The sequence below is a fragment of the Stegodyphus dumicola genome, chromosome 4 (genome assembly GCF_044657685.1).
Source record: "Stegodyphus dumicola isolate Sdum_Otavi_A_Nest chromosome 4, ASM4465768v1".
Classification (NCBI taxonomy): domain Eukaryota; kingdom Metazoa; phylum Arthropoda; class Arachnida; order Araneae; family Eresidae; genus Stegodyphus; species Stegodyphus dumicola.
Genome location: NC_140771.1, coordinates 170,598,279 through 170,617,403, shown reverse-complemented (window position 1 = coordinate 170,617,403; position 19,125 = coordinate 170,598,279). Strand labels below are relative to the sequence as shown.

General features: G+C 34.9%; 2 protein-coding genes across 14 annotated transcripts in view; one reads left to right on the top strand and one right to left on the bottom strand.

Annotated features, from left to right (window-relative positions):
* LOC118188251 (tyrosine-protein phosphatase Lar-like) overlaps nucleotides 1-19,125 on the top strand; it is a 1,537,039-nt gene that overhangs the window by 714,908 nt on the left and 803,006 nt on the right. For all 8 annotated transcript variants that reach the window (XM_085815767.1, XM_085815772.1, XM_085815774.1 and 5 more), the window contains one exon: nucleotides 13,333-13,366. The gene's annotated coding sequence lies outside the window, so the exon portion shown is untranslated. The remainder of the gene's footprint in view (nucleotides 1-13,332; nucleotides 13,367-19,125) is intronic.
* Nucleotides 1-19,125, bottom strand: part of LOC118189724 (uncharacterized) — a 451,032-nt gene that overhangs the window by 165,683 nt on the left and 266,224 nt on the right. For 4 of the 6 annotated variants that reach the window (XM_085815776.1, XM_085815775.1, XM_085815777.1 and 1 more), the window contains 2 exons: nucleotides 14,082-14,204; nucleotides 13,307-13,390 (listed from right to left, as the gene is read on the bottom strand). In XM_085815776.1, coding sequence (XP_085671902.1) covers nucleotides 13,307-13,390; nucleotides 14,082-14,204 — 207 coding nt within the window. The remainder of the gene's footprint in view (nucleotides 1-13,306; nucleotides 13,391-14,081; nucleotides 14,205-19,125) is intronic. The other 2 variants (XM_085815779.1, XM_085815781.1) reach the window with 1 other exon arrangement.

Sequence of the window (19,125 nt, the reverse complement as noted above, 5' to 3'; positions counted from 1 at the left end):
CACAAAATATTACAATCAACGAGGATAACATTTTGATGTGATAGTGATTGCAGAAGCTTTTTGGTCAGCTAATTATAAAATTTTGGAAAATAAAATTTGTGAACAAAAATGTATTAACTTTTCACTCCTTTCAAATAAAAAACAAACATTCCATTGCCCAATCTTGTTTAAATATTATAGTACATTTTCAGCATGCAAGGCACATCGGCACCAGTCGAAAGACTATAACGAATAGCCATGTGGTCTGTGGTGGGGGGAAAATCTTATAGTGCTCAAAATTTTTCTAACTGGTCTGCACAGAAATGCTTATTACGTAATCTCTTAAATCAGAAACCTTTTTCTAAGTTGATATTTTATTTTTAATTATGAGCATATGAAAAAATTTTGCTTTTCAATTTATGTACGATAATCTCCGATTTCATGTCGAATAGCCCGGTCAATTTTTGTCGTGCGAGCGTCAAATTTTTTCTGTTTTATATTTTACAACGCGTACAAAATTTTCCTAATTATCAATATAAGGATCGTAGGAAGGTATAAAAAGTTTTGTAACTTTTACAAAATTAATGACTTTAAATTTAAAATGCCAAAATAACATTTAAGCAATTTAAAACATTTTTGTAACTGAAGGTACAATATGTCTACGACTAACGGTTACAAAAATAAAGGCCGGGTAAGGACTTTTGTGGATAATAATAAAGTTTATTATCCACAAAATTATTATTATTCACAAAAGTCCGTATAAAAGTGTATAAAGAAGCGTGTAACTAATAAAATGATGAATTTTACATATTACAGAGCAAAGGTGGTTATATATTATACATATTGCATTGCTATAAATATTAGTTATATATTAATCATTGTAGAAATAATAAATAATGTAAAATACTATTAAATTTCTTAGCCTTGATTTAATTTAAGTGGCATAAATCTTAGTCAAGACTTACTAATTCTAATAAGCTTTGTAAAGTGCCATTACATCGCGCTGGCAGCGAAGCTTCATCAGCGCGAAATCTTTTCAGTTGTAATATTTTGAAGTGTTTTGCTAAAACAATCAAAAGTTTTCATTAGGGACGCCATAATCGTTTATAAAGACCATAAAGTGTAACTTTCGTGCTTCCAGTATGCTTACTTAATAGCCTCTCCGTTTTTGGCAGTTTTGTTTTAGAAAAGTAAAGCCCGGGCCTGCCTGCCATTGTTAATTAAGCTTTAAAGCACCACTTTAAACCGAAATCCAATTTAAGTGGAGAAATCATCCCTCCCATCCCTAGCGCAGCTCACTCCTCGAGTGTTATTTCGGTAATTAACTTTTCTTTGAAGTACTTGCGCACACACATAATCTTCCCAGCACAGTGGGAAGATACGTCGTCTCTCTGGGGAGAGCTGAAGAGAGCTCTTTCCTGGATAAAAATGATCCCAACAGAAAAAGAGCTGAAAATGAGCACGGACTGCCATCTCTAGAGCAATCGTGCTTTTGATCGCCTCGTTGGCCTAATTACTTTCATCATGCTGCGTTATTACGATAATTGGAAAGCCGAATTCCGCACCAGCCGCTAATTTTATGAAGTTTGTGGAAAATAGGCCCCTTGCATAATTTACAACAGTGCCAGACAGCGTTAATCACGTCATCAACTCCGGGGAGTGGTTCTGGAATTCGACGTCTAGGTAGTGTTACGGAAAGCTGTGGGTTTGAGATTCTCGATGTAACTACGGCGCTTCGGATTTAACCTCGAGGGCTTTGTATAACAAACATTTAATAGGGATTTGTCTGCAATGCGTCGATAACTGTTCTTCAAAGATTTAAGGGAGACATTGTTATCAAAGCAATTTGTTGTATATTTATTCAAAGAAACTTCATTAATTCGAGCTGTAAAGATTTTTAACAAATGTACGAATATTTTAACTGGAAAATGTGTTTAATATTACAAAGTGTTACTTATTTTAACGCATATCCACGCAGCTAGAAGGCGTGCGATCATAGCGTGCATCCTCAGTTGGACGTCAGAATTGAAGGGATTTGTGGCTTTTTGAAAAATAGAAAAATATTTTTGTACTTACATAGATAGAACTAATTTCAAAATATGCCCAAATATTAAAATTGGGTGAGTGAGTGAGTGAGTGAATATGGCGCAAAAACCAGAGATGATTATGACGCGCCAAACAAAAGATGAGATGATTACAGTTGATGACATTAAAATTCAATAAATAAAAACAAGTAGATAAATGTACCAAATCCAGAGGATGAAGTCATATAAAAACAAGTTAAAAGCACATATTAACATTCAAGACACAGTCTTCAAAACAAATTACATTTGGTAATAAAAGCCAATCTCTTTTAAATAATAAAATAAATTAGAATTGACCTCTCTTCCGATTAAACGGTCGAGAGGTAAGTCACAGCTATTAAAATATTTCTGGCGAAGACTATTAAAACATTGACACTCAATTAAAATATGACGAACAGATAAACAAACATTACAATTAAAACAAACAGGCTCATTTTCAGCTTTAAGAAGATAGCTATGTGTGACTCTGGTATGACCAATTCTGAGTCGAGTCAAAAGAACGTCCTCTTTACGATTTCCAGCAAAATCCCAATGCTCAATTCTAGGTTTGATGTTTCTCAACTTGTTGTGATGCTGAACATCCCAAATTTGCTGCCATTTTTTTCGTATCTTTCCCTTGATGACACAGCAGATGTCTCTAAAAGGGATAAGGCGACTGGACAGTTCGACAGCAGATTTTGCCGCGATGTCTGCAAGCTCGTTTCCCTTTATTCCCGTATGCCCGGGAACCCAGCAGTACAGGATTTCATATCCTCGTATCATTAAATTTCTATGAATTTTGAGAACATCCACTACCACAGGATTCTGAGCGTTGGGAAAAGCTTCCAAGGATTTAAGAGCACTATACGAGTCTGTGTAAACTATGAACTTTTTGTGGCAGAGCTTTGGGATGTACAAAAGAGCATAATATATTGCAGTTAGTTCAGATGTTAGGACAGAGAAAGCATGGTGCAGGCATCTGCCCTCTATGTAATTTTCAAATACAAAAGCCATCCCGACATGATCATTTGACTTTGATCCATCTGTGTATATCGGATAATAACTGCTATATTTGTGCCTGTGCTCAGCGAAAAGTTGTCTGTAAACGATCTCGTTAGTGCTCGCCTTTACGTGATGTTTAAAAACATCAAGAAGCTGGATCCGTGAATTTTCCCAAGGTGGAATTTCAAAATTCTGTACTGCTTGGGGGTGCATATCAGAGAGGGAGAGTTCCTCAATGACAGGGCGAACTCTTAAAGGGAAAGTAGGAACACAGGATGGACGTGTTTCAAATAATGTGTTACACTCATTATCAAGTAAGCACAGCTTATTGGGATGTTCAGGTTGAGATAGAGTATTAAAATATTGCAAAAGGGACAATTGCTCACGCCTCAGATGAAGTGATGGTTCGTTACAGTCAACATATAGGCTCTGCACAGGAGAAGTCCTGAAAGCTCCTGAACAAATCCGCAGACCTTGATGGTGAACAGGATCCAGTTTTAACAAAACAGATGAGCGAGCGGATCCATAAACAACTGAGCCATAGTCCAGTTTAGAGCGGATAAGCGCTCTGTAAATGCGAAGCATGGAGCAACGCTCTGCACCCCAGGAGGTGTTCGCCAACACTTTTAAAATATTTAGTGTTTTTAGACACTTCTTTCTCAGGTTTAAAACATGAGAAAGGAAAGTCAATTTTCGGTCGAACGTCACTCCTAAAAATTTTACTTCAGGCGCAACTGGAATAATTGTACCATTCAAGTATAACTCAGGTTCAGGATGGAGACCTCGCTTCCTACAAAAGTGCACGCAGACAGTTTTCTGTTTCGAAAAGTTAAATCCCTGTTTGTCTGACCATTCTTGGATCTTAATCAGAGCCATCTGCAGTTGCCTCTCTACATATCTCATGTCTGCTCCTCGACAGCTAATCTGCAGATCATCAACATATAGAGATCCCAAGATGGTGGGAGGAAGTTCTTTTAGTACAGAATTTATTTTTAAACTAAACAGGGTTACACTGAGCACACAGCCTTGAGGCACACCCTCTTCCTGTTCAAAAACATCCGAAAAAACAGAGCCAATTCTTACTTGAAAAGTTCTAGTGTTCAAGAAATTTTGAATGAAAATTGGTAGGTTGCCGCGCAAGCCACTCTCGTGAAGATCCCGGAGTATACCGTATCTCCATGCCTTATCATAAGCTTTTTCAATGTCGAAGAATATCGAGACAAGGTGGCTTCTTCTTACAAATGCTTTTCGAATAGATGTCTCTAAGAGGAGCATGTTATCTACAGTTGTTCTTCCCTTTCGAAAACCACTCTGATAAGGCGATATAATATCATTCTTTTCCAAGAAGTAGACTAGGCGGCTGTTTACCATCTTTTCAAACAGTTTGCAAACACAGCTGGTAAGGGCAATTGGCCGATAGTTCGAGGGATTCCTCGGGTCTTTCCCTGGCTTCGCAATAGGAATGACAATAGCTCTCCTCCATGCACTGGGAAATGTACGCTCCTTCCACACTCTATTGTAAAGTGTGAGAAGGGCACTCAGTGACTTACAGGACAGATGCTATAGCATTTCATAATACACGCCATCCAGACCCGGACAAGACCTATGTGTCTGCAACAAAGCTCTCTTTAGTTCAACCATAGTAAAGTCTCTATTGTACGGCTCAAAGTTGGAAGAGTTGAAAGCGATGGGATTTTTCTCAGAGCGTTGCTTGATAGAAAGAAATGCAGGTGAGTAATTTCGGCTGGAAGAAACGGCAGCAAATGTCTCACCAATTGTATTTGCAATTTCTTCTATGGAGCTAATCACTCGGCCATCTTTTTCCAGAAAGGAAAGTGAGTGGTCTTTGTACATTCCGCATGCTTTTCGAACTCTTTCCCAAACCCGCTTACTAGGTGTAGAGGATGTTATTGAGGACACATATGAAATCCAGGAATCCCTCTGGCTCTGCCTTCTTACTTTCCGTGCATTTGCTTTGGCTCTTTTAAAAGCTATGAGGTTTCGCAGAGTAGGATATCTACGAAAAATACCCCATGCTTTTTTCTGTTTTTTCAGTGCTTCATGACAGTCGCGATTCCACCATGGTTTCGAATATTTTTGTGTTTTTCCTGATGTTCTAGGAATCGAAAGCATAGCTGCCTGAATAATAGTATTAGTAACAGCTTCAACAGCGTCATCGATATGCACACCTTCTACCATTTCCTCTGTCAGCTCTGCAACGGAAGAGAAGAGTTCCCAGTCTGCCCTGTCCAGGATAAAACGAGGGACTCTCGACACGGGGTTTGCTCCTCTTCGTGCAAGAGACACAAAAATAGGATAATGATCGCTGTTGTACAGGTCATTTCCGACACTAAAAGTGCAAAATGGCAACAGAGATGGTGAACAGATGGCAAGATCGAGAGCGTGGAATGTCCTTGAAGGCTCATGGAAGTACGTATCTTGCCCATTATTTAGGAGACAAAGGCTATGATCTTCGATCATCTGCTCTATTTGTCTTCCTCGGCAATTTGTATCTTTACTTCCCCAGAGTGGACTATGGCCGTTAAAATCTCCTATTATGATAAAAGGCTCAGGCAGCTGCTCTATTAGATTATTTAAATCTTGCTGATAAATGTGCTCATTTGGAGGCAAATACAAAGAAACAAATGAAACAATAATATCAAAATTTATTTGAGTAGCGACAACTTGGAGGGATGTCGTCAAAGGAAGTACATTTGAGGGATAATCCAGTGAGGAGAGGAGACCTACACCTCCACTGGCACGCTCACCTGCAATGTTATCCTTCCTGACGAAAGAAAACCTCCGAAGTTTTGCATGGTGTTCAGGTTTCAAATTTGTTTCCTGTATTGCTAAGCACACAGGATGATACACATTTATTATAGATTTGATGTCAAGGAAATTTCGGTGGAAACCGCGACAGTTCCATGACATGAGGGTGGCCATTATGAATGGTTTTTGTTTTTTCTGTGCTGTTCTTTTGTTTTTCGTGGAAGTAGATGCCTGGGAACTTCTAGACCCTCTTCTACTTCCATAAAGTCTGAATCCGCAGATTCAGAAATCATCTCATCAAAAGAGCTATTGCTGTGACTTCTATTTTTATTGGATATTTTCTGTGTAGAAGTTTTGGGCTTACTTTGAATAACTGTTTCTTTCTTTTGTACTATATGGGTTGCATTTTCTTTTTGCTTGTTGATGTAGACGGATGGGTTTTATTTGCTAGGGTCTGTGTGCCTATTGATGTTTGGGTGGCGACTGTACGAGATGATTTTACAGCACTGGCGTATGATGTATTTGGTCGAAGCTGTGAGCTCTGGACTAATCTTCTGGCTTCGGCATATGAGATGTTCCTCGTAAACTTTGCAGTCTGCACTTCTTTTTCCAATTTCCATTTTGGGCAGAGGCGTGAAAATGCTGGGTGCTCACCCTTGCAATTTATACAAAGAGGCGCAGCCGTACAATTTTCAGAATCGTGGCCAATCTGTGAGCATCGGGCGCATGTAAGGCTGCCACGACAAGACGTCTTAGAATGGCCGAAACGCTGGCATTGGAAACATCGCATAGGGTTTGGAATATAAGGTCTTACAGGAATATTTAGATATCCGGCCTTAATATTCTTAGGCAGATCAGGCGTGTTGAAGGTAAGGATCACGTGTTTCGTGTCTATCAACTTACCTTCTTTACGCATCTTGATCCGCCTTACACCGCAGACATTTTGTTCGGAGAGCTCAGAAGCGATCTCTTCTTCAGAAACATACAGAAGGTCGAATTCTGAGATTACACCCCGACAATAGTTTAGTGACTTATGTGGTGTTACAGTCACATTCGCTTGCCCAAGTTTAGTTATCTGAAGTAAAGAAGCAGACTGGGTGGCTGAGGTTGTATCAATAAGCAGGTCTCCGGAGCGGAGACGCTTTATATTTCTCGGCTCACCAATACAGGACTGGATGTATTTGTTTATTACGAAAGGAGACATCTTATGCATTTCGCCAGAAGGACTAGAGATGACTAGGAAACGGGGAATATTGTTATGATTTTTTTCATTTGTATCTGTACGTAATTTTTTTGCAGTAGACTTTTCAGAAGTAGGTTGAGTGAGAGGTTGAGTGAGTGGTTGAGTGAGTGGTTTAGCAGTAGACGTTTCAGAAATAGGTTGAATGACTGGTTTAACAGTAGATGTTTCAGAACTAGGTTGAGTGACTGGTTTAGGAGTAGAAGTTTCAGAACTAGGTTGAGTGACAGGAGTGATTTGAGTGACTTGAGTGACAGGATTGACTTGAGTGACTGGAGTTACCTCGAAATCTTTTATTAAGTAAATATGAGAAGCCATAGTGAAAGAATAAAGATTCGGGTCCGACGGCCCCGCCCACCACGGAGCCCAACAAGGGAACACAGATTCCTGTGTTAGGGCTAGCCGGACCTATACGCAAACTGAAGCCCCACAGTCGGCTTTCCCGAAAGCAGGTACTCCCGAGAGCTTGACCCCAAGCCACTGACACAAGGACTAGTGACCAGCCGATTGACACCCGTGAGGACGACTAAGGTGCCTCCCGTTTAGCTGAAGCAGAGGCCAAAGCAGTGTGTTGGGGACAGTACCTCGCCCCTCAACTACCAGGACCCTCCTTTCCAGCGACACGGGTCTCCACGCACGGCAAACACGTGGGCAGTTTTCTCCCCACTTGAAAACTAGAAACAAGGTCTGTTCCAGCCTCTCGTGACGAGCCCCAAACTCCGTAGAGAGAAACCACAAGGGAGAAGGGAAGGGAAAAAGATCCAGCCAAGAGGAGAGGAGACGGAAAAGAGGATAGATCACTGGGGCTCCAGGATCGTGACACCCGTCTCACCAAGAAGATGATCCCCTGAAGGGCTAGGGTACCTCGGGATTGCCACACCCGTACTCACAAAAGTGAGCCCCCTGAGGGACAAATATTAAAATTAAAAATTGCGTCTGGTAATTGGAGCAATTTAATATCCGTTTAATTTTTGTTACATCCTTCCCATCTAATATTTATCTGGCTAAGAGGAGGAATGCATTCGTGGGAGACGTTCTGAGGAAAGCTGGTTCGTATTCACGTTACACATGAGGAAAATTACAAAAAACAACCATGCAGCCAGCTTCTTTTTTGGGATCGAACCCAAATCAAGTCGATTTGCTATTATTCAGCAGTCTTAATCACTCGACCACTACTTATCTCCATGTGTAACGTGAATACGAGCCAGTTTTCCTTAGAAAGACCTCCAAAAAATCATCCCTTCATTTTAAGCAGATAGCCCCCATGAAATCTGACATACTTCGATAACCCATCTGACTTTCTTACTTTGAATTTCGTCCGTATGTTCGATTAATAATTCTTCATCATTTTAAAGGAAACTGAATTTGGAGGATAATTGCAGCTTTTCATGCTGCAGAGATACTCATTTGTAACATTATATAAGCGTTACCCTGGGATTTTATAGAACTAATAGATTTCTTCGAAACCAAAAAGCTGAAAAATGAGCTGCGGTTGCTGGGATTCGAACTCCTGATTTTTTTTATTGCTAGCCGTACGACGTGCTATCGGTTACACCACCAGAGAACACACTTTCGGGAAGACGAAAATTCTCAAAGAAAGCAGGATATAAACCCTGCTTGTCTTTGAAAATTTTGGTTGAATGCCAACTGTTATATGTGGCTTTATGATTATATTTCAGTCACATGTAACCAAGAATGTCGTGGCATTTTCTGACTACTTTAGTGAATTTATCGAAAACAGCATAAATTTGGGGAGGCGGGAGAGATATTTTGTTCTTTTCAGTATTAACTTTCTCCTTCGGTATGTCAGTGAACTTTTCGAGTATCTTCTGTCTCTTATGGAGGTAGTTTAATTTCTCCCCTCAATCAAATGCAAAGAATGAGTATGTATTATTTGTAAAAAATGAAAATGCTTAAGCTATTTTTATCACCCCCCTTCTTTGCGCTATGGTTATATGTATATTTAGTGAGATTTGTACTTTTTATCTTCTTCATATCCTTTTACTGGTGATAGCCATGTATTGCTGGACAGGAGCACTTGCATAATAAACAAAGCCTAAACACAGTCGCGGCAATTCGAAAGCAACTACATGGTCGATTTAATGCAATAAGTTACCCGCTTGTATGTAACCATTGGAGGAGAGGAAGGGAAAAAGTGTCTGGTATGCAGCATCGGGTGATTCTCGGAGGTCAACCGCCATGAAAATCCATTGTCCGGTGTAACTATTGCCCTTCCTCTTGTCCTGTCTGTCAGCTAGGATGTTGGTATGCTATGATCAAACCTTCAGCGGGCGATCTATTGTCGGCTTGCTTTTTGTGTATTCGAATTTCTGAACAACAGTTTTGCATCTGAATTGGAATTTTTTTTTCCGTGCAGACTATTCTTTGTGGTACTTTTCTTGTTTTCTGTTTCATTTTTCTCTTCGAAAGTCGTTTTACTTATTTTTTATTTAGATATTACGTGGTGTGACGGCTTTCTTTGATGATCAGTTCTATAAAGTTGATGTTATTGAATATTTCAGGTTATGCTGACTACTCTTCTGATAAAGATTTTGAATTCTATATTGACCAGGACATAAAAAGGACTGTTTTCCTTCCTAGAATGCCTAAGCGGCAATTAAAATCTGTCGAGCTAAAAGCCATCTAGTCTTTTAGCTGTCAGGCAAGTAGCTATCGTGTGCATTGCCTAAATTAAATAATCCAATCCAATTCAATTTTCCTTAAATGCCCTTCTGAAAACCGTACTCGCTGTGTATTCAGAACTGAAAGCTATATTCAGTTGAATTAGCTAAAAGCTATATTCAGGTTATTTATCATTTATTTCTTCATTTTAGCGTTAAAAGAAACCACATGTACCTAACTTAGCTAAAAATACGATATTTTAACCATTTAAATACATTTCTTACAAACGATCTTCAACATATCATGTCGTATTTGAAGCTGGCTTACATACAAGGCCTCTTTATTACTTTGAAAGTACTTCCAAAAGTGTAGGAGTTTTGTGATATTAATTAAATTACTGTAAAGTCTCGACTATTCAACAGAAACAGAACTGCATACTAGTCGTATAGCGAGAAACCTTTTAAACATCGGTTATTAAAATAGGCCTGTTAGAAAAACTCACTTTTTTGCGGCATAGTGGTAAAGAAGACTGACATAATTCAGTAATTATGTTACTCATCATAATCAGTAATTATGTTATCTCTTTGGTTAACTGAAATATAGCAAAGCTCACGAGAGCTGTCTACCTAAGGGGAAGATGTCTTCGTGAAAGACTTTCTAAGGGAAACTGGCTCACATTCATGTTATGGGAAAACCAATCATGCAGCTAGCCCGTTCTCCTGGGTTCGAATTCAGGACGAACTACTAGCATTCAGTTGTCTTAACCACTCGGCCACTCGTGAGGGCATTTTATCTCTTTATGACTACTTTTTCAACTCATATTCGATTGTTATTTTCAAAGCTTTATTTTTCTTTTTAATTGTCAGAACCAGTAATTAAGAAAACACACGCACACATACGATTAATTAAAACATAAAGGATTATGTCATCGAAACTAGAAAAAACAACAGCAAAGTAACGTGAATAACTGTTGCTTATATATAGTTAGAATGATTTATTATGATTTTTGCGATAAGAATATCTAAGCTGTTATCCTATAGGATCTGATCCTCTTCGGGAACATACAATTAGACGAGACCTTTAAAAGACAGCTTCTGAATTTTCACTGTGTCTTATAAATACCACTTTGTCTTAAAAATACCACTGTGTCTTATAAATTTACTGTTTCTTGTATATAAAAAGGTGTAAAGGACGCTTTTATTAATCCAAAGAAATTTTAACAGACGGCACCAGCTGGTGCTTACAGAAGCCAATAGCTTATGTCAAAGAAAATGGATAAATTAAAATTAAGGAAGTTTAAGAATAGTCTAACAGCTTCACAGTATAACTAGCGCGGAAGCTACTCTGACCGAAATCGGCGTAAAGAAGCCCAGTGGCATGAATAGCTCAACGTCTCAGAATTCTTATCGCTAGAGAATCAAAGTTAGCAACGTGGCCTTCAAGCAGGCAGAACACGCTCTGATTTCAAGCTTCTGAATACACTCTGCGCCCATTTCTTTTTGTCTTTTTAGCTTTATTATTAAGCAGCGTTTTCTTCGTACTTACGCCATATACAGTTCAACAGCAAAATCACAAAGATTTTAAAAGCAGCTTAACAGCGTATGGTTAGAATTCCATATGCAATGTTAAGTGTTGGCTTGTTCATCATCAATCAGTTTTCTTAGTAAGATGGCTTACAAAACCTTTATCTTTTGTCTTTACGTTATTAACGTAACGTATTGTGTGTTACCTCTATTTTTTTTTTTTTTTTTTAATTTCACGTTCTTCTCATATAAGCCACATAAAATTCAATTAAACAGCAAAATCACAAATTATTTAAAAAGAGCAAATATTTTGCTGGAGGTAAAAATGTTTTATTCCGTAGAATGTTGCCACTGCTCGCTATCAAATCATTGAGTTGGTTAATCAAAAATTCATTAAAATTTCACAGAATTCAATAATAAGAAATATATAATGTTATTCTATGAAAATATTGAATATTTTAAATAGATAGCTCATGAATTAAACACATTTTTATTATTTAAATCAATTCGATTCAAAGGTAGGTAACGAATATTTTTAAGAACTGTATCCATTGCTTTCATATAGATAGTTTATTAATCCACCAGAGACAAATTTTATTTAATAAATATCTAATTCAGTTTGATAAAATATAGATGTCTTATATTTTGCCGAATAACAGCAGACTCGAATGAAAAGTGAAACAACGCATTTATATTGTTATAGTAATACGACGCAAAATCCCATTTGGTGTCTAATAGCCCTTTTAAGCTAAAAGAAAAATTCAAATACACCATATAATTTCCATTACTCAGACGAGGGTTTCTTGTTTTTACAGTGCGTAAAGAAATACATATCAGATAATCCTAAAATCATTTAATCATAGATAGATAGTTATTGTGCACTTTGCAGAAATAAATTATTATTTCCAAATATCAATCTTCCTTTTCTTTCCATCAACTTCTTATCAGTCGATTTAATCTTAAAGCATTGAAATTATTTCATTTTCTACTGCGGTTGGAAATAATGCGTTACTTAGCAATAATAGTTGCAAATATCTTGGTGAAAATTACCGGAATACAACTATAAATAACCTTCGCTGTGTAAATTTATTGCTTAGAGTAGAAAATTTAGAAATAATGGTACTTTAAACTACGTTAGAGGTATTTCAGATATTTAATTTATGGAATACATCTTAGAAACTTAAATATCTTAAATATTTAAGCATAGGTGTGCAAAACTAAAGCACGATTAACTCTAAATTTTGACGCCTTTTTGATATTTCTCTAAAGTTATTTCGCTACTTAAGAAAATCTTTATTCTAATAATTCAGTTTATCTAAATCTCTAAAGTGATAATCTAAAATATTCAGTTTATAAGATAACTTACGTATGACTGAAATGGAAAGGAATTGTTAATAAATTCAGGTACAGTTTTTAATGGGAGAATTACATGCATTACCTAGAAAAGTATTACGTATTTTCTTCATTAACCTATTTACATGTTTATCTCTTTTTGTATATTTATTTAATTTATATGTTTATTTTTTCTAGTGTTTTTCTACATTTTTGCTTTAAGGTGCTTTACCATTGAAATATTGCTGTGAACTAAACAGTTTGACATATCATTTATGAAATCATCTTCATTATTTAATGTAATATGGCATTTTATGCGGGAAAGTTTGCTAGGTAGCAAATAATCACTGCCGTTGTGAATATAAACAACATTTCGAAATATTTATCTCTTTATGAATTATTTTGCAGTTAAAATGTGTTCAGACAGTATTTCTGGAGTTTGTACATTTAATATTTACATAATCACCATTATGTCAACATAATTGCTGTTCATAAATGATATTGTTGAAGTTCAGCCGTTACAGAGAAATTACTGTATATTCATCATCTGGCTTTGCCCTTTGTGAAATGAATGCTGTGTTTGTAATTAGTATATAGTTAGTATATTATTCACTCTTATGAGTACATTTGATAATTTTGTGAAATGTAATATTCATCGGAGCAGCGCTGTGACGTGCTGTTGTGTATGCAAAAAGGAACCATTTTAAAATTTGTATGACATATTTCAAACAAATGATCAAATTATTCAATAATTTCTAATTACGAAATAAACTTACTTTACTTTCCTTTTCTTTTCTCGTAGTTGTCAAGTGTCTTCTGTAACAAATCTTCCTTAGGTAAGTTTCTTTCCATTTATTAATCTATAATTCAAATAAAAACTGTTAAATTGTATTTTATGTTACAGTATAAAAGCATTTACAGCATAAAAATGGTACATGATTTACTGAAATAATCTTGTTAGGTTGAAAACAAAATTTTAGGAAACCTTATTAAAATTACAGAGGTGTTTACACAATTTTAGAGTGATTCTGATACAGAATTGTCTTTTAAAAAAATTAAATGTTTTGGAATAAAAGTTTGTGGCAACAGCTTATAATTTGAAATGAGAAATATCGTCTGCTACCTTTTATTTAATTTTAAATAAAAGTAGCAGTAAATTTATTCTTCTCTCAACATACAGCATGGAAACAAACTGGGGATTGAAGAATACATTTTTGCGCTTTCCGAAGAGAATGATTCCTATTCCATAACTCAAAAACGCTGTCAAATGCATGGTATTAAAATTACGAAGTGCAAAATTAGTAATACTATTAATCGGAAACAGAAAAACTGTCAGTCATTACTTTTACAAGGAAAGAAGTTCCAATCGAAGAACCAAAAATGTACGTAATGTTACTAACGTTTCTAAGTTAAATTGTTGGAGACAAGATAAAATTACTAGACGCAGAAATCAATTTCATTTCAGAGCCTTCAAATATATCTGTAGCAACAATGAATAAAATAATAAACCAAGATATATAGCTTAAATACGCTAAAGAACATAATGTTCACCTGCTTTTGCCGAGGCATGTGGCTCAACGAAGAACAATTGTAGAACTCTGTAGGAAAACTATTAGTGAGAGATAAATGGCAATATATTGTGATCTTTGATGAAGCATGGATGTATTCAAATGACTGCAACGAAAAAAAATGATTAATATTTCATATATACTTTTGTCTTAATACGAGTAAGTAATGTAGATAATGAATCATTCTCAAACGTATTTAAACGAAACATTTTAATTTACTCAATCCGAGTTTATTAATTTTATAAAATTAGTTATTTTATCGTTCCAGCTGTACATTAGAATTCGGAATGATAATGGATTTTTCCCCCTCCCGTCTTTTGTTAAATAAAAGACGACAGGGGAAAATCCAACCGATAAAGTTATCTCTAGCAAACAAAAGGATTTCAATTAAAAAATAAATTTTATAAAAATTACGAAATGAATTTAATTACTCAATTTCCGTTCAGATAAACACTGAATATCTTCTCTGAATATAATAATTAAAATGTCTCCTACTTCTGTTTTTCTTGTTTTCGCGATCTGATTTCTAAACTCTTTTTAATGATGAATGATATTTAACTCACGCTGTTTGTTCTCTGCACTGATATAATATCAGTTTTTATAAGCTAATAAATTGAATTGTTAGTTTTAGGCAAGATTTTTTTATAATTTCATTCGAGATTAAAATATTACTTACATGTTTCTATTCCCCTTTGCAGTTTTCTTCATTTGTATAGGCTATAGAAAATTTTCGGAAAAAAAATTATAATCGTAATTGTTTTTAATTTAAAGATTATTTTATTCATTCAGGTACTTAATTCGACTAATTAATATATATAACTTTTTAGCAAGATCGCTACAATGTTTCTACCTATTATTATATATATATATATATGTGTGTGTGTGTGTGTGTGTTTGATAAAAACAAACTCAGAAGTAATGACCGGCAGGCATTTTGATGGCGTAGAACTGTTGATCCATAATGAATAGAAATTGGCGGCGAAGACAGATTAAATCTTCATTTTTTATTTCAGCAAACATGTTGCAGCTACAAACAAGTTCGCACATTAATTGTGCCTATTCCAAAAAGCTTACATTTTAGATAAATTTGCAGTAAGATAGAAGGAGCAGGCAGACAGCAGTCCAGCTAGGACAAAGCGTTGAAAGCGAGTGCGTTATGTTTAGGGTGAAATCTTAATTCAGACCGAGTTAGTTTTGGCTCTCTATGCATTTCGATTGGAAAGTTAATATTGCCATAAATTTACTATTGGCTCTTTGAGTTTTAGTTCCATTTACATCATCAGAATTACATAAGAATCTTATGATATAGCTTAGTCTCGTAATGAAGCAGTGCAAATAAAGGTTACTATTTTTTGAATACAGAAGGAAAATTAATTTAATCTTTTACATTATATTATTGCTAATTTGATCTTTTACATAGTCTTTGTTTTTCTTACATTGTAGAGTCATTAGGTTAATTGGAAGCAGAAAAGATGAAAAATATGCAACCGCCTTCGCCGGGAATCGAACCACGGACCTCTGGAATACCGGCCCAGCGTGCTACCGTTACACCACGAAGGCACGTTAGGGAAGTGGTAGAAATACCTTATAACATATATATATGAACTGATTGTTTTCCTATCTTAATGCAAAAGTGGTGATTGTCTGTAGCATTCTAGATCAGGTAAAATGATATTTATGATAAGGGGGTTTCAAAATAATGTTCCATAAAATTTATAAGGTATTTCCTACCTCCTTTCAGCGTGCCTCCATGGTACAACTGGAAGCAGCAGTACTTATTTTATGTTTGTGTAACTGATAGATTCTCGTTTACTAATTAATACTACACTTCATGTTCAGATTTCTAACAAGGTATTACTATTTTCATTCACAAATTTTTTATGTAGAGCTATATATTCAGAATAAAAAACTATTGTTTGAAAATTTCACTTACAGAAAAAAGTTATTGCAAGCTTACCGTTCAAATGATCCAGCGAAAAGAGTTCTCAGATAATCGTGAAAAATTAACTCTTTTCTTTAATAAATAAATGCAAAATTCTTGAATGAGGGGTTTCTTTGTGTTGGAATAATATTGTGACATAGTTTCTCCTAACGATTAGCAGTGCTATTTTCATTAAATTTACTTTATTGAATTATGCCAAAGCACACTACGATGTATGTACACTGCGAAAAAAAAAAAAGGAAAAGGGACAGTTCGATATCTCCTGTTCTACTGGGCCGATTGACAAAATTCAAATTGCGTTTTTTACACCTCGAAAGCACGACTTAGGATATATATTAGATTTATATATATCACTGTTCTAAAATAGGTATTTTGGCACAAAATCGGACATGCCAATTTCTGAAATGACATAGCCAGTTTTTTTTTTTTTCCATATTTTGATTCTACGACTCAAATTATGCCTAAATATTAAATTTTGTAAAATTTGAAGCGAAATTTATGGCGAGATTTAAATATTTAGCTTGGCACGTTTTTTTTCAGTTTGCGCCAAGAATAAAATGATGGTGATGGTAAAACTTTTAGAGGTTATATTCTTTATAAAAGTTATATTTCTATAAAAGTTATATATGTATTTATATATATAACTTTTATAGGTTATTTATATTTTATAGGTTTTATAGGTTATTTATATTTTATGGGTTATATTATTTATAGGTTATAATTCAAAATGTTTTTCGAAAAATTTATAAAAAATATTTAAAAATACAAATTAAAAAAATAAATCATAAAAAATGGGCGAATTATATTTGGATTAAGCCTAAATTTCGAATTCTGGAAGAAGGAATCATGTACGTTTAATAAAAAAAGGAGATGTTAATAAATATTTATCAAATTCAATTAACATGAAGAAGCTAAAATTTTGAGAGCTAATTAATTTTTTAAAAACTACTCGTGCAATTTTTACAAAACTTGGCAGTTTGGCATACTTCGTAGAATATGAAATATGAAAAAAATCATTTCCGAAAAATTCAAATTTTGTGTCAAAATACCTATATTAGAACAGTGATATATATAAATCGAATATATATCCTAAGTCGCGCTTTCGAGACATGGAAAACGCAATTTGAATTTTGTCAATCGGCCTAGTAGAACGGGACATATAGAACGGCTCTCTTTTTACTTCCTTGTACGAAGTAAAAAGGAAGTATTGTAATCGCGAAAAGTTTCAGGCAGCATATTTCAACGAAAATATCCATTTTGACCGCTATCGAATGCAATTTAACGATGTTTTTGCGTGATATCTGTACGCAAAGACAGAATAAAATACTCTTTTCCTTCAAAAAAATTATAAAACTGCTTTAAAATTAATTCTGAAGAGAATTTTTCGTGGCGTCTGTACGAACATATGTACGTATGTGCGTACGTTCGTACGTACGTATCTCGCATATCTCAAAAACGAGTAGCCTCAGAACGTTGAAATTTTGTATGTAGGACTGCTATAACACGTAGATGTGCACTTCGTATTTTGGTTGCAATCGGCCGCACCAAACGTATATAAATATATCCACTCTATTACCCGGCTCAGTAATCTCAGTTTCTTTACTCTTATATGTTTGTAAATTGTACATTTTTTGCTTTAAAAATGATTGAATTATGTTTTTTTTATCTTCCGGTTAAGGATTTTATGCCTTTAGTAAATCTGTGTGTAATATTTTTAGAATTATCAGCAATTTCAAAGTTGTTTAATTGCCGCTAAGCCTGTTTTTACATTTGAAACAGGAGACTAGTGGATTTGTTGCCAATCTAGAGAAACTTAGCTTCGCAACAACAAAGATAACGCTTTCATTTATTATTGCCAATTAAATCATGCTTAATTTTTTCTGGCATTTTTTCGGGGAAATAAGCGTTTGAGATTTACTTCGTAATTTTTAATATAGATATTTTGAGTTTTTATGTATTTTTGCCTTCTCGCGAAGTGAGAACTGAATTAATTAAAGGAGAAATACTCAATCGTCTGTGAAAAACTGTTTCTTTTTTGTTTTGTTTGCTTAATTTCTTTTATTCATAGTTCTAGCTGTATTATAGTATTTGAATAGAACATGTGGCAACGATTATATAATTCTTTAAATGATATACATTTTGTGCATTCTGAGTTATAATATGAATGAAATATAATACTGTTAACTAAACCTAGCGCCAGAGTGTCGCTATGGTAAACAAAGTGAATTTTAAAGAATGCATTTATTCTATTGTGGTTTATGCGCTGTCGGCGAAGTAGGTTTAATTCAATCTAATAAGTTTAAATAAAATGCAAGAAAAAATGCGTATCATTTAATATTCCGTACAAGGAAGTCATGTGGTGTACACATCAGATTTTTTTTTACATTACAGTGTACATAAAAGATACAAAAGATAATTATTTTGCATTTCAAAGTAATTAATTCAGTTATTTTCTTGTCATATGGTATTTTCTCCATTGTTTCCTCCTTCGTGGTGTAATTGGAAACATACTCGACGCGTGTTCGTGAGCTCCGTAATTCGAATCCACTGCACAGTTTTCACGTTTCTGCATCGATGTAGTTGCAGATGCAGTTAAAAATGTTATTTTTGTCTAAAGAATTCAGTAACGATATTTCTTATTTATAAAAGAATTTTTTTAAGTATCGCAGCGCGAAAGGGCTTAAGACTAAATTTTTAAAAATTATAGTCTTTTCTTTTTTTAATTTTTAAACTTTTCGTTTTATTATACACATGTAATTTATTTTTGAATAAATTTCTTATTTTTATGATAAATCACATATACTATAAACACGGTGCAATTTTCGAAACTTTCGGCTTTACTCAGTTGCAGAAATGGCGAAAATGTTTATTGGTACAAAAGTATTCGACGATGAAAGCTGCCTGAGAGGAATCATATTCATTTCATTTTATGCGTTATGGAAATGTTTGATGTTTCTCTACATCAGATTTGCATATTTTGGTTAATCGAAAACAAACTTTTTAATTGTTTCACGAATGAACAGACAGGCATTATTCAGAACTTCTCGAAATTTCCGTTGTCTCATGCGGAATAACCATGTATCAC